This window comes from Peromyscus leucopus, chromosome 5, assembly GCF_004664715.2.
Source record: "Peromyscus leucopus breed LL Stock chromosome 5, UCI_PerLeu_2.1, whole genome shotgun sequence".
Classification (NCBI taxonomy): domain Eukaryota; kingdom Metazoa; phylum Chordata; class Mammalia; order Rodentia; family Cricetidae; genus Peromyscus; species Peromyscus leucopus.
In genome coordinates this window covers 9,633,938-9,649,597 of record NC_051067.1, presented here as the reverse complement: position 1 = coordinate 9,649,597, position 15,660 = coordinate 9,633,938, and the positions used below count along the sequence as shown (strand labels likewise).

Genomic DNA, 15,660 nt, shown 5'->3' with positions numbered 1-15,660 from the left:
GTTAGAATGTTAAACAGGATTATAAACACTACATCTCAGATTTTAAAACTGTAGTATCTTCCTGGAATAAAAATATAACATCATAACTTTAGTAGCTTCATAATAAAAGACAGTTTTATTAAATGCTTTTTTTTTTTTTTTTTTCCCAAAACAGGGTTTCTCTGTGTAACTTTGTGTCTTTCCTGGAACTCACTCTGTAGACCAGGCTGGCCTCAAACTCACAGAGATCCACCTGCCTCTGCCTCCCAAGTGCTGGGATTAAAGGCATGCACCACCACCACCCAGCTAAATGCTCAATTCTTAAAATTATTTTTAAAAATCCCATCCCTTTCCTGCCCTCCCTCAAAATAAGTAATGCCTAAGCAGCGTCACGCTCAACAAACTCTGCCATGAATCTAAAGTTCAGAAGACAGGGCTCTGCCATGGGACATCTATGCTAGTCATGTGATGGCTAATCTTGGCTGTCAACTTGACTGCATCTGGAAATCACTGAAACCCAACAGCTGGGCACACCTGTAAGAGATTCTTCTTATCATTTGAGGTGGGAAGACCCACCCTAAATCTAGGCCACATTCTGGGGGCAGTATAAAGGACATGGGAGAAGGAAGCTTTTGCTGTCTGCCTGCTTGCCCTCACTCTTGGCACCAAGTTCATCTATCCTGTTACTGAGACATTCCTTCGCTGGTATTAGAACCTACTTCTTCAGGATTCCAATGTAGACTGAAGACCAGCAGCTCTTAGGGATTCCTCAGGACTCTAGTGCCAGATTAGCTCTACAGAGACATCCATCCAGTCTTGCTTGACCTTTCCATTAGGAGACATCTGATGTTAGACTCAGAAAACAGGCTGTAAGCCACTCCAATAAATCGTGCGCGCGCACACACACACACACACACACACACACACACACACACACACACTCTATCAGTTCTGTTCCCTTCGAGAGCCCTAAAATGGGTCATGATCCATATTTACAAAGCCCTCATTAGCTAACTGGCAATAGGGGGTGAGGACAGAAACAGCTAACACAAAAACACCAAAAACAAAAACCAGAAACCAGGAAAAGGGGCGGGGTGGGTGGGGATGTAGCTAAGTGGTGTAAGGTCAGTTCAATTCTCAGCACCACAGAGAGGATTAGGGACGCACAGTCTGACCGAAGGTTTTGCAATTTACGACAATTTATAAACATTCAGAGTGCCCACGAAGTCCAAGAGAACAGATCCCGCTGTACAAAGGCAGGCCTTCACCTCTCCCGGTCAGGCCCTCCTCTCAGGAGTCGTTCGGAAGCCCAAACAGCTTCACCGTCCCCGCTTCCCGGCTGCTGTCGTATTTGCCATCTTTGTCATCACAGGCAAATGCCAGGAGAGGCCGCTTGGGGTGCCAAGCCACGGTGAAAGTCGGGGACTCACACTGCACCTCCCACAGCTTGTCTCCTATAGAAAGCAACATAAAGAATGTCACTAAGCAGCACAGTCATTAAACACTCACAGAGAACACAAAGGCACAGATGTCACACACAAGTAGGTGACAGCTCTGAACCCCGACTCTGTACTCCCTAGAAAAGCAGTGACCAGCTATCGTTTGCTAAGTACCTTATAGATAGCCTGTCCTTTCCTGGATGCCAATGGCAGCCCCATAAGGCAGTTTTTAAAACTATTTTATGAATGGGAGGGAGTGGTGTCTTAACACAGTGACATCTAAAAAAATGGCACACAGTAAATGAGGCAGTTTGTCTCAGAGAAACAGATACCGCACACCACAAAGCCTTGCAAATAAGTTTCCCCAAAAGTTTACTTTCCTAATTTGTTGAAATTATACATGATTTCTTTCAGCTCTGCTCCAATTTTTTGCCCTAACTTAAGAGTTAAGACTTACAATGTCAGGAACTGGAGTGATGCTCTTAGCAGCTAAGAGCACTAGCTGTTTTTCTAAAGGACCCAGGCTCGATTCCCAGAACCTGCATGGCAGCTCATAGCCATGTTTAACCAGTCCAAAGAGATCCAACACCCAGGAATCCAACCCCCTCTTCTGGCCACTATGAGCAGAAGGCACACACGTGATGTAGATATACATGTAGACAAAATAGCCATACACATCAAATAAATGTTTGGGGTTTTTTTTGTTGTTGTTTTTTGTTTTTTTTATTTTTATTAATAACTTACAGTGTAGTGCACATCTAACAGGTCAATTGTATGGCAAACGAATATACTATAAAGATGCACTCATGTATATGATTAAGTACATATTTTTATGTTTATATACATGAAGTATTTAAAGTAGTTCTAAGTCAGGGACAGCTATCTACAGCTTGTCTGAATAATTTCTCAGCTATGTGGACATACCCAGTGGTCTGGAGGCACTCACTACTACACAACTCTCACTTTTCTTTAGGTGTTTAAGTCTATATCATTTGTTACAGGTTTAGTGAAGACAAAAAATTCACACAACTCAAGAAAACCAAAGCAATCATGAAAAAGCCTCAACTGTTTCCCAGGTAACCATGCAGCCTTACAAACCGAATACTGTGCTGGCTAGCTGATGTCAACTTGACACAAGCTAGAGTCATTGGAGAGGAGGGAGCTTCAACTGGGAAAATGCCTGCATAAGCTCTGGTGGTAGGCAGACCTATCGGGCATTTTCTTAATTAGTGATTGATGGGGAAGTGTAGTAGAATATTATTTAAGGTGTGTTACTTTTGCTTATGTTGCATTTGTTTAACTCTGTGAAGCTGTGTTACTGTGCCTCTCTAAACACCTGATGGTCTAATAAAGCATGAATGGCCAATAGCAAGGCAGAAGAAAGGATAGGTGGAGCTGGCAGGCAAAGAGGATATACAGAGGCAGAATCTGGGCAGGGAGGAGAACTCTAGGAGCCAGCCACCCAGCTAGCCACAGAGTAAGAGTAAGATTTACAGAAGAGAACAGGAAAAGCCCAGAGGCAAAAGGTAGTCAAGATAAGTTAAGAAAAGCTGGCTAGAAACTAAGCCAAGCTAAGGCCAGGCACTCATAATTAAAAATAAGCCTCCGTGTGTGATTTATTTGGGAGCTGGGTGGCTGGCCCCTGGAGTCCTCCTCCCTCTCTGGCTCCTAGCTCTCCTCCCTGCCCAGATTTCTCCCTCTATCTAGTCTCTCTGCCTGCCAGCCCTGCCTATCCTTTCTCCTGCCTAGCTATTGACAGTTCAGCTCTTTATTAGCCCATCAGGTATTTTAGACAGGCACAGTAACACAGCTTCACAAAGTTAAACAAATGCAACATAAACAAAAGTAACACACCTTAAAATAATATTCTACTACAAGGAATGGTCCCAACCACTTTGGGTGGGGCCATCCCTCGGCTGAAGTTCCTTGTTTCTATAAGAAAGCAGCCTGAGCAAGCCATAAGAAACAAGCCAGTAAGCAGCACTCCTCCATGGCCTCTGCATCAGCTCCTGCCTCCAGGTTCCTGCCCTGTTTGAGTTCCTGTCCTGACTTCCTTTGATGAGCAGTGATATAGAAGTGTAAGCCAAATGAACTCCAACTTGCTTTGGTCAAGGTGTTTAATCACAGCAATAGTAACCCTAACTAGAGTAAACACCCCGATAATTTACTGCAAAGCTTAATCAATAAATGACATACAGTGCTAACTACATGAGACTGTGCGACAATCCCAGGCCACCAGTTCAAACAGACAACTGCAAGCTGTGTGGTATGTCTGAAAACTGAAATAACCATTAAAATGAACTTCAACTACACATTATCAGGAATAAAATAAAAATTCATTCTTACCTTGTTTCAAACTTAACAAATATTCAGAAATTATACCTAATGTTATTTACTCCAATAAAAAAAAAACATAGAAAAACAGACTGAAATGTACAAAAAAATTAGCAACAGTTATCTCTAAATTTACCAAGCAAACCCGCTGAGCTGAGCTCACCCGGAAACACTCATTGTCAGTGACTGGTTTGTGTACCTGCTCTATACCTACAGGATACCAAGGTCACACGAAAATCCTCAGGCCTTTGTGCCTGACCCCTCTGGGCCATGACTGGAGAGTTTGCCCTAAAGGCTCTGCATTGCTGAACAGCTGGCAATGCTCACCCAAGACTAATGAGCAGCTCTTTATCACACAGGTCCACTCTCCTCTCAGATATGTATACATACTGTAGAGTTCAATTAGGACTGTTCTGGCCAGTCTGAATTGTCAACAACCTGTGAAGGGGGTCTCACTGAACTTCTGTCTCGATGAGGCATGCCTGTGAGGGGCTTTCTTAACTGAGTTCCTTGAGGTGGGAAGACCCACCGGAATGTGGGCTTCAGGGGCTGGTCCCTGAACTGACTGAAAGCAGGGAAGCTGAGCACAGGCATTTATCCATGGCTCTCTGCTCCTGGCCATGATGCAATGTTCTGTCTGGCCCCCATTATAATGGGCTGTAACCTAACTGAGCCAGAGCATCCTTTCTCCAGGAAGCTGCTTCTGTAAGGGGGTTTTATCACAGCTACAGGAAAAGAAACAAAGCTAAAGACTATCACAACTTGGTGATAATTATGCAAAAATCAACACAAAGACAAAAATTCCATGTTTTCTCTCATTTGGGGGGGGGGGTCCTAGGTTTTACAGATACATAAAATCATGTACTTAAAAGTTACTTCAAAGTAGAAGCCAACTGGGGAACACAGAAAACTGTCGTGAGTGGTCAGAAAGGGGCAGCAGGGTTGGGGGGGTGCAATTCACACAAATGCCCAACTCTCTGTTATTTAAAAAGCTTTTTAGCCAGTCATGATGGTATATTACTTTAATCCCAGCACTCAGGAAGCAAAGACAGATGGATCTCTCTAAGTTCAAGGCCAGCCTCATCTACATCAGGAGTTCAAGCCAGTCAGAGCTACAAAATGAGACCCTGTCTCAGAAAAAAAAAATACATTTTTTATAATGGACGAACTAATGCAGATGCGAAGTATTTTCCTACAGCACTTCCCTTCGAACCTGGCACTTTCTTCCTGCCTTTTTGTCCCATCACTACATGAAAATGACAGTCATATCAACAAACTTGTCTCAACAAGACAAACCCATTTCTGATAATGCTGCTGAAGTAGCGGTGTGCAGAACTAAAATAGGACAAGAAAATGCCTGAGGCTGGATATCAGACACAAAGGATCCAAACTAAGTTACCTGTCTCTACTTCAGCTATGTCAATGAAATGATCCTCGGAGGCTGACGCCAGCATTTTTCCATCGTGGCTAAAACTGAGGGTCCTCACAGGCCAATCCAATCTGTGAAAGGACAGACAGAAACATCAGAATTACCCCAAAGGAGGAAGGCACAGCTAATTTATGTAATAGGAAAAGTCTGATGGAGTTACTTACCTGGAAAAGCACCGCACACACACTAATTCATCGACATCCCAGAGGCTGACCAAAGCATCTGCACTTCCTGTGGCAAAGTATTTCCCCATGGGGTCAAACTTGATACAAATGCAGTTAGAAGGATGGGCATTGATGGACTGCACAGGCTTTAGTTCAGGGTAGCTGAGAAACAAGACACATAGCCATCAATGTGCAGAAAAGGACTGTGGCACTAAACACTGAAAGAAAAAACAACAAAAACTTCCCTACTTGAGAAAAAAAAATCTGCTCAAGCTACTAGAAGAGAACAACACAGGCCTAGGTAAATGAACCTATACCATTTAACACCAAGATAAACCAGTGAGGTTACTGGACTTCACAGAAAATTACATCATCTCTGGACTTTCTGAGAGCCCCACTTTGTAGCAAAACAAAGTAAGAGTGGCACCACCTACGACACCGGAGCAAGGAAATGAGGCAGGACTATTACACCTAGCAAAACTATCCAACACAAGAAATACAGCAGAGTAGAGTACCTACAAGTTTACAAATTTATAACTCCTCCAATGTCCACAGCCAACATGATGACTTTTCTTTTGTTTGGTTTAACCTGGGATTCACAGCACACTTCTACCTCTCCACCACAGCATCTGTGGCCCTCTCTCTCCCTGCATTACTCACCGGCACAGCAGTAAGCATACACTCTTATGGACCTGAATTTTAGTACCACATTTTCATTTACTTATAGAACAAATATCCACTGAGATCCCACTATTAAGATAGGCATTAGCTGGGCGGTGGTGGTGCACGCCTTTAATCCCAGCACCCGGGAGGCAAAGCCAGGCAGATCTCTGTGAGTTCGAGGCCAGCCTGGTCTACAGAGCAAGATCCAGGCCAGGCACCAAAACTACACAGAGAAACCTTGTCTCTGTCTCAAAAAACCAAAAAAAAAAAAAAAGATAGACATTAGCAATTCAATGGAAAACAAGACAAGAACGGTCCTTTCTACCATGACATTGCTAGTATAATGAGAGATAGAGATAAATAAAATACATATTATGATACAGAATTAAGAAATGCTTCCACAGGAAGTGCATAAGATACACTAAAACCACAACACAGTAATGCTGTGGATATCGTTCTGTATAAATAAAACACTGATTGGCCAGTGGCCAGGCAAGAAGTATAGGCGGGACAAGCAGAGAAGAGAATTCTGGGAAGCGCAAGGCTGAGGAAAGGAGACACTGGCAGCCGCCGCCATGACCAGCAGCATGTGAAGATGCCGGTAAACCATGAGCCGCGTGGCAAGGTACAGATTTATAGAAATGGGTTAATTTAAGATCTAAGAACAGTTAGCAAGAAGCCTGCCACGGCCATACAGTTTGTAAATAATATAAGCACCTGTGTGTTTATTTTATAAGTGGGCTGTCGGACTGCCGGGGCTCAGAGGGACCCAGAGAAAAAAACCCAGCTACACAGTAATCTTCAAATGCATAGAACACATACTGAGAGAAGCCCTATGAATGTCATCAGTGTTAGAAAACCTTTGGATGACACAGTCATCTTCAAAAGCATAAACAAACACATACTGGAGAGAAAAACCTATGAATATAATCAGTATGGTAAAGCCTTTGCATGTATCAGTAATCTTCAAAATCATGAGAAAAAATCTTACTGCAGAGAAACTCTATAAATATAGTCAGTGTGTTAAAGTTTTGCACAGTATACAGGAGTAAAACTTTTTGTTTGCAATCAATCTGTTAAAGCCTTTCCATATTACAATAGTCTATCTGAAAAAGATACTAAGGGAATCTTATTATAAAGTACTTGGTAAGATCTTTAGCCAAAACACTTATAATCAGTTATAGAAGAGCATGTATCCTGTAGAAAAATATTTGACAGTGTCAACAAACTATTCAAGCATTATGTCTGTTTTTATATTGTTTGCACCAGCAAACTCATTGAAGAAATGAATTTATGAATTTTGAAGGCTTATGTATATATAGGGTAGATGGGCCAGATGCAGAAACACACTCTGGCCCTGAAAATAGAGCCAGTGAAAGACACAACCTTTGCCCCTAAAATCAGAGGAAAAAACACACCCTGGCCCTGAAACTGTGGAAGGGCCCCAAAACAGCTTGACCACACAGCAGCCATGATAGGCTTAAGGGCCTAGACACAGCTTCTGTGATAGGCTTACTGGCAGGCAACACCCAGATCCAGGAAAAGCCTTAAGCTGATACCACCCAGGGATCCACCCAGGGATGAGGAAGTACCTGACATCCCAAACATTCCAATCATTAGATAAGGTGGCAGATGTGCTTGAGTCTAGCACATACCTATTTTTGTTTACAGATGCCCCTAGACAATTGTCAGTCAATCAGGGTCCTGAACCCTAAAAATCCCCTCACCCCAACCTCTGCTATGATAAAAACCCCACCCTACCTGAGCTCAGGGCTCTCTGCTCTCACCACTGCATCAGACAGAGAGACCAAGCTCTCAGCTTGAAGAGAATAAAGGTTCTTTGCTTTTACATGCAGGATTCGGTCTCAGTAGTGGTCTTTTGGGGGTCCCCAAGATCTGGGCATAACAAAACCAGACCCAAAATGTTAAAAGGGGCCTGTGAAAGAAACACACTTTGGACCTGAAACTACAGCCAAAGAAGCGCACTCTACCCTTGACCAACTAAGAACAAAATCAACCAATCCCTGAGCTTGAAACCATCCAATTCCTGAGCATGAAATCTTTGAGGTTGTTCAAGCCCTGTGTTTGTTCAGGTGGCAGCTGCCTTTTTCCACCCTGGAAGAGGCAGCCACTCTCCTGGATTCCTTCCTCCCAAATAAATCTTTTGAATGTGTTGTAAGTGGAGACCTTTCATGGAAGCAGATCAGAAACTCACTATTTGATTGGATCAGAGAAGCAATAGCCATCTCAGCTGGCAAACTCTCAAAGAAGTGGAGCATAACTAACAGCTTTTCATCAGACTGTTACATTTCTGTAGCAATTTCCCCTTTACTTGAGTGAAGCATAGAAGTAACAATTTGGGCTGGAGCAGAGAAGAAATGACATCTCTGCTGGAAACTCTCTAGTAGAGCAGAGCAGAGAAATATTTGACAGGTCTACTAAGGAGCTCCCAAGGGGAGTGGAGCAGAGCAGGAAAGGACCTCCCTCCTGGAAACTCTCTTAGCAGAGTGGTACAGAGCCCAGCTGTAACAGCTCCCTTTTGGAGAAGAGCAGGATTATGACATTCTGTTGGGAGACAATTCCCCACTGAAATCCAGCTTCAGGTATAGCCTGACTTCTCAATAGTCAGGGTACCTTTTGCCTCTCAGCTGTAGGTATCCATGATTATCTTCCCTTCACAGCTGAAGGTATAGCCTGACTTCCAACAGTCAGTGTTCCTTTCTCTTCAGAGCTGTAAGTATCTAGGATAACTTCCTTTCACATCTCTAGGTATAGGCTGACTTCTGATAGTCAGGTTACCTTTGCCTCTAGAGCTGTAAAACTTGCACTATGAATTTACATGATAATGAAACCCTTTTAGATTTGATACTTCTCTTATATTGTATGAAATAATTAATTCAGGTGTAAAACCTTATGGGTTTTTGTTAGTTCCTTTTCTGTTGTTGTGATATAATGTCTAAGTCAACTAATAAAGGAGTTTAATTTGAAAAAAAAAAAAAGCTACTCTAAAACCTTCCTCTAATCTTGGAGAGAAAGCAGGACAGAAGGATAAGGATGGAAGTTTATAAAGATGTTCCAGGACAGCCAGGGTTGTTACAGAGAAACCTGTCTCAAAAAAAAAAAAAAGGATGGAAGTGACTTCGCTAGAGGGAAAAAGATATTTAAGCTGAAATGTTAAGGGAGAGAATTAGTCACACTAAGGTACATTAAGTCCCTGGGCCAGCTACCTGATAATTAAGTGAACCTTTACAAACCTCAGTTCCTTGTCAGTCAAATAGGACGATACAAGCAATATCAGTAAGAACTTAATAAAATCCAGAATATCTGGCTCAAATGTGCCTAAAAGAAACTAGGATTTTAAACACTCTTCAAGTCTTTTAGGATAGGCTCACCCCTAACTCATCTCTGTACCTGACACAGCACCCAGTATGTTGCAGTATATATGCAAAGGTATGACAGTCCCCCAAGCAAGAACCCCCTCACCTGAGAATGTTGATACAACCATTGCCATTGGTCAGGAAGAACATGTTATTGTCGTTATTCCAGGAGATTTCATTGACCTCAAACTTGAACTGCTCTTCTGCTTTGGAACGGTGTGTCTTGGCATCAATAAAGGTCACAACATCATCCTTGTTGCCCACAGCAATGGTCTGCCCATCGGGACTCCAGCAGATATTAATGTTCTCCCCTAAGAACCCAGATACAATCCATCAGCAACACAATCCTTGCCCATCTTCCTCCAGAAGCTTACTCTGCTATCCTAGAAGGAAGAGCAGAGCTATCTTCAGCACTCAAATCACCAGGTCAGCGGAAGGAAGCTACCACTGGCCAAGTGGTAACTGTGAATCTAACATTTGTCAAAAGCATCACACCATTCCACTCCCAGGTACCAGTCTTGTCATCAAAGTCCAGGGGTTGTCCACACTGAACACATTAAGTTAAAATGTTCAACTTCATTGAATCAAAAATGCCATTTTTTCACACTTTATTATCTATATTGCATTTTAAAATCTATCAGTATGTGTGCCAAGAATTTTGCTAAGGGAGCTGGGTGGTGGTGTCACACACCTTTAATACCAGAACTTGGGAGGCAGAGGCAGACAGCCAGGTATATAGATCAGTTCTAGGACATCCAGGGCTACACAGACAAACCTTGTCTCAAAAAACAAAAACAAAATAAAACAAAGCAAAAATGCTTTGTTTGGAAAAAAAAAAAAAAAAAAGAATTTTGTTGTGGGGCTGGAGCATCTGGCTCGGCACTTAAGAGAACTGCTATTTTCCAAGGACCCAAGTTAAATTCCCAGCACCCACAGTTCACAAACAGCTGTAAATACATTTATAGGGGATGAGACGCCTTCTTCTGGCACCTGCACACATGTAGCACACTCACATGAAAATAAAAAAAATCTAAAAACACAAAAAATGCTTCTTTAAAAAAATTTTAAATGACCTCTTAGGGTCAATTACTATAGACTCAAGATTTACAGGATACTATATGACATGAACACAGCATTTAAAAGTAATGTACAACTTTCCAATCATTTATTTGAAACCAAGATCATCTGAGTTTCAACCATTCTAACTTCCCAGAATCTCCCAAATTCCCCATGCCTTTGTACATTGTTCTTTGTACTGTTTGCATTGCTCTCCCACTCACTCTGACCAACAGTTAGTATAGCTGATGAAAAAAGTGTTCAGATTCTATTCTTCCTTGACTCCTCTAGGCAGTCATATATACCCCCATCCGGATAACCCATGATGACGAGCACCAGTTACAAAGAAGGCAATACATGGTTCCCACCCTAGGCTCCTCTCTCTGAAGTTACCTTTAGTGTTCACAGTGGCAATGCACTTTGTTGTCCTCACATCCCAGATGCGGATGGTTTTATCTCCAGATGCTGTGACAAAGAGATCAGGGTTGCTTGGGTGCCAACAGAGCTGATCCACACTATCTCCATGTCCCCGGTAGTTGTTTTCTTTGACCTTAAAAGAACAGAATCCAGATGCCACTTCACACAGATGTACATGCCTGCACATGCAACTTAACTTTCATCCAAACGGTGGTACCTTGGAACCAGTAAAGATCTGGATAATTCAAAAAAATCCAGTCCCTTCCAAAACTTCAACCCCTGTGAAGTGCTGAGCTTCGACACTGGCTCTCCCTCTTGCCCTTCCAGTCCTCCCTTCTTTTCTCTCTTACCACCACCATCATCCCAACCCACCTGTCCATTCCCAAAGGATGTGTTATCATTTTCAAATAAAACCTTCTCGACACCCTAGGGACTCTACCACTCCATCAGTTCCTAGCCACTCCCCGCCAGGGCTTCCTTCCCAGGGCTCTTCTAGACCCTCGCCACTCCCGGCCAACTGATTCAATCTCCCCTGGCCACTCTTCATACAGCCACTATGTTCACACTCCGCTCTCCTCCCAACTCACCCCACTCTTCGCACTCACCCCAACTCTTCCAGTCCCACCACATCCTTCCTCATCACCACCAACACAGGTCACGCTCTTATCCATTCCTCCACACACAGCCCTCTCTTCCCGGCCAGGGCCAAGCCCTACAAGCTCACCAGCCGGTCCTTCTCCAGCAAGAACACACTGGCAGTCTTGTCGAAGGACCCCGAGGCCAAGCGACGGCCGTCACAGCTCCAAGCCACCGAGTGCACCTTGGCACTGTGCGCCGGGAACTCGCGCGTCTTGCTGTGGCCTCGGAACAGCTCCTGCATCCCGAGCACGTAGCGAGACGGGCCACTGCTCACAGAGCACCAGGACGCCATCGAGCCGGGGCCGCTTTGGCCGACCGGCGGGGGCCCCAGGATCGACGTGGGCACCGCCATACCTCCCTCACTAAGGACCGCGCACCGGCAGCTACACACAACCGGGCCTGGCGCCGCTGCCCGGCGCATGCGCCGAGAAGAGCGTCGCGTCACTCCGCGCAGGCGCGTTTCACCTGCCCCGGGACTGCAAATCCCAGCATGCAACACGTGTCCACCTTTACCTTTTGAAATAGCAATGATTCGTCCCTAACTTTGCTTCGTTTTGGAAGAATTCAACTTTTTTAATGGTCTTCTTACCTGTTTCTTGATAGTCTCGCTTATACGAAGAAGAGAAGCAAGATAAAGCCTCCAGTTTACCTACCAGTAAAATATCTTCCTTTCCCCCCCCTTTCCCCCTTCCCCCCCCCAACCCCACCCCCCACCCCCCCCACCCCCACCCCCACCCCGCCATCCCCAGGCAGGGTTTCTCTGTAATTTTAGTGCCTGTCCTGGAACTCACTCTGTAGACCTGGCTGTCCTCGAATCCCGTGCTGGGATTGAAGGCATGCAACCCCTAGGGCCAGGCTGAAAATATCCTTTTTATAGAGTTGTTTTTTCACTACAAGGCCCTCATCCCTCCCTTAAAGCAGAAGGCCTTAGCAAGATCTCGCTCCAGGAGAAAGGTTAACTGTTTGTAGAAGTAAGGAGTTGATAAGAGGTGTGGGTTTGTTGGTTTGGATTGGGCAAAGTTTCTTGGTTGATTTGGGGTTTGGTTTGTTTGGGGGTTTTGCTTTGTCTTTTGATCTTGGATTTTAGGATATATTGCATATGTATGATAGTAAATTTTAAAAGAAGTGAAAAGTAGCCGGGCGGTGGTGGCGCACGCCTTTAATCCCAGCACTCGGGAGGCAGAGGCAGGCGGATCTCTGTGAGTTCGAGGCCAGCCTGGGCTACCAAGTGAGCTCCAGGAAAGGCGCAAAGCTACGCAGAGAAACCCTGTCTCAAAAAACCAAAAAAAAAAAAAGTGAAAAGTAAAATGACCATTTGTGTATGCCACACACATCTCAGATACTCCCACTTCTTATCTCTCTCTTAAAACAAAAGATTTCCAGCTGGAAAAGAATCAATGATGAACGTCCAGGATGAGCTGAAGAGCTGCGAGCTCGGCCACAGGAATATATATTATATGCTCTACATATATTATATGCTCTACATATAATATATACTTGTGTGAAAATGTCCCTACGAAGCCAGCTGCGGTGTCGCAGGCTTGTAATTCCAGCACTGGGGAGACAGGCGGGCAGACCCCTAGGACTCACTGGCCAGCTGGCCAGCTTCCATGGCAAGTTCTACGTAAGTGAGAGACCCTGTCTCCAAACCACAAAACAATGAATGGTGCCTGAGGAATGACCTCCAAGATTGTCCTCTGGCCTCCACATACACACAGATGTGCACACCCACCCACAAAGGCACAAACATGTACACATACACATGATTTTTATTTTTTTATTTTTATTTATTTTTCTTGGTGGTGGTGGGGAGGTTCAAGACAAGGTTTCTCTGTGTAGCTTTGGAGCCTGTCCTGGAACTCACTGTGTAGACCAGGCTGGTCTTGAACTTAGAGATCCACCTACCTGTCTCTTGCTCCCAAGTGCTGGGATTAAAGGTGTGCTCCACCACACTCAGCTAATAATATTTTTAATTAATTTTTTCAAAAGAAAACAGAGGAGGTGGAGAGATGGTTCTGTGGCTAAGAGCACTTGCTGCTCTAGCAGAGGATGGGTGTTCCCTCCCCAGCACCCAGAAAGTGGCCCACAACTCTGGGAAACTCTAATTCCAGGAGAGCCAGCTCTGTCTTCTGAACTCTGCTGGCACCAGGCCCCATGCAGAACCCTCATTCACACTGTATTAAATCTTTTTTTTTTTCTTAAATGGGGGCAGGGGAGGGGGGACCTTGCAGAGACATAGTGGAGCATCTTAGCAAGATTTATAACATGATGCAGCTTTTCTTACATAATTTGCTCTTTCAGAACGATATACAGACTTATAATTGTTTGGGGACTGCTTCTTGCCTTTCTTTTTCTTTGAGAAAGGGACTTGAAATGTAGCTCAGGTTGGCTCAAGGACTCACCTGATAGCCCAAACTGGCCTTAAACTTATGATGGCCTTTCTCTCCCAGTGCTGGGATTCTGAGCATGTATTACCACTCCAAGCCAGGAGGGTGTTTCCTGTTGGGATATACAGATGTCTCTTCTTCAAGGATGCAGTTTTAAATTATAGAGACATATAATCGTTTTTTTCTTTTGTTTCCTTAATGAATTTATTCTTACAACAATGTTGCAGTGAATATCTCTATACAAACTTCATTGTGAACTGTACACTTGATTCAGGTAATTTTGCCAAAACAGTTAATGAGGAGTTTCTAAGAGTCTGCATCCAGCCATGTAAGGAAACATAGGTCCTAAATAAGAAGTGAAGCCACATGTGCATGTAGCTCCTGTTTCCAGTCTCTTCAGATCTCATTGCAATCAGAAATTTTTGGAAACTGTGAAGATTTTAGACTAAAATAAAGTACCAATGAAATCACTGAAGTCTTTGGGTAGAAAACTATTTGCTATCTAATTTTCCCTCCTTACCTTTTTCAAATATTTTATATGGTTACATATTTTTACATCCACTTAAGACTTATACTTCCTTGTTTTAGAGGCCACATGGACTACCCCAAGTCACAGGACTAACGTATGACAGAGCAAAGTATTCTTTTGTTTGTTTGTTTTTTCAAGAAAGGGTTTCTCTGTGTAGCCCTGGCTGTCCTGAAACTTGCTCTGTAGACCAGGCTGGCCTCAAACTCACAAAGATCCGCCTGTTTCTGCCTCCCAAGGGCTGGGATTAAAGATGTGCACCACCACTGCCTGACTGAGGTGTTTCCTTCCTTGACGGTTGGAGAAATAACAGTCTGCTTAAACAACAGTGGGTATTGTGAAACAAGTTAGCAGGAATATAATTATAGGCATATTGTGCACAAGTGAAAAACCATCCTTCAGAAAAAGGAATATGGCCATCCATAGAGGATAGCTTCAGTATGGGAACAATCTGTCCCTTGGGGATGTGCTGGGGGTGTATTTTAGCATGTATCATTTGGATGTACTGTAACACAGGGAGGTTGGAGTTCTGTTGCATCTACTACTTTGTCTTTAGAAGCCCTTCCCTGACTGTAAAAATCTTTATAACTGATAGGCTTAAGGATACCAGTTGAAGGGTTAACCTGATAAGTTAGCAATATCCTAGACAGGTTTACAAACAGGAACAAGACATGCACCTAACATACTTTCAGCATTTAACTCCTCTTTTAGATAAAAGTCAGTAGTATTTACAATATGAGCTAATTTTACCCAGGTGTTAGAACGTAAATGCTATCATAGGGGATTTATGCTGTGGAATAATCCTCTTGTACACTGTAAAGATTTGTCACTCAAATTGGTTTAATAAAATGCTGACTGGCCAGTAGCCAGGCAGGAAGTATAGGTGGGGCAACCAAACTAAGAATGCTGGGAAGAGGAAGGGCAGAGTCAGGAGTAGCTGGCCAGATGCAGAGGAATCAAGATGAATGTTGCACTGAGAAAAAGTACCAAGCCAGCCACGTGGCTAAACATAGACAAAAATTATGAGTTAATTTAAGCCTACACACTAGTTAGTAATAAGCCTGAGCCACCAGCCAAGGGTTTATAAGTAATGTTAAGCCTCCGAGTCAATTATTTGGGAAGCAGCTGCTGGGTATTTGGGAGTTGCTGGCCAGACACAGAAACTTCCTGCTACAGATTTATTTCTATTTATTTCTGTCCTAGAATTGGGTAGCTGTCTTAGCGTTTTTATTGCTGCAATGAAGCACTAT

General features: G+C 43.6%; 1 protein-coding gene across 1 annotated transcript; it reads right to left on the bottom strand.

Moving 5' to 3' along the window:
• Window positions 1-1,148: 1,148 nt before the first annotated feature.
• On the bottom strand, window positions 1,149-11,926 carry Thoc3 (THO complex 3). The gene is made up of 6 exons (XM_028863777.2): window positions 11,583-11,926; window positions 10,835-10,991; window positions 9,492-9,696; window positions 5,346-5,507; window positions 5,152-5,252; window positions 1,149-1,433 (listed from the first exon to the last, which is right to left on the bottom strand). Exons 1-6 carry the CDS (start codon window positions 11,916-11,918, stop codon window positions 1,270-1,272), a joined length of 1,125 nt encoding a protein of 374 aa, XP_028719610.2. The 5' UTR covers window positions 11,919-11,926; the 3' UTR covers window positions 1,149-1,269.
• Between the last annotated feature and the right edge of the window lie 3,734 nt (window positions 11,927-15,660).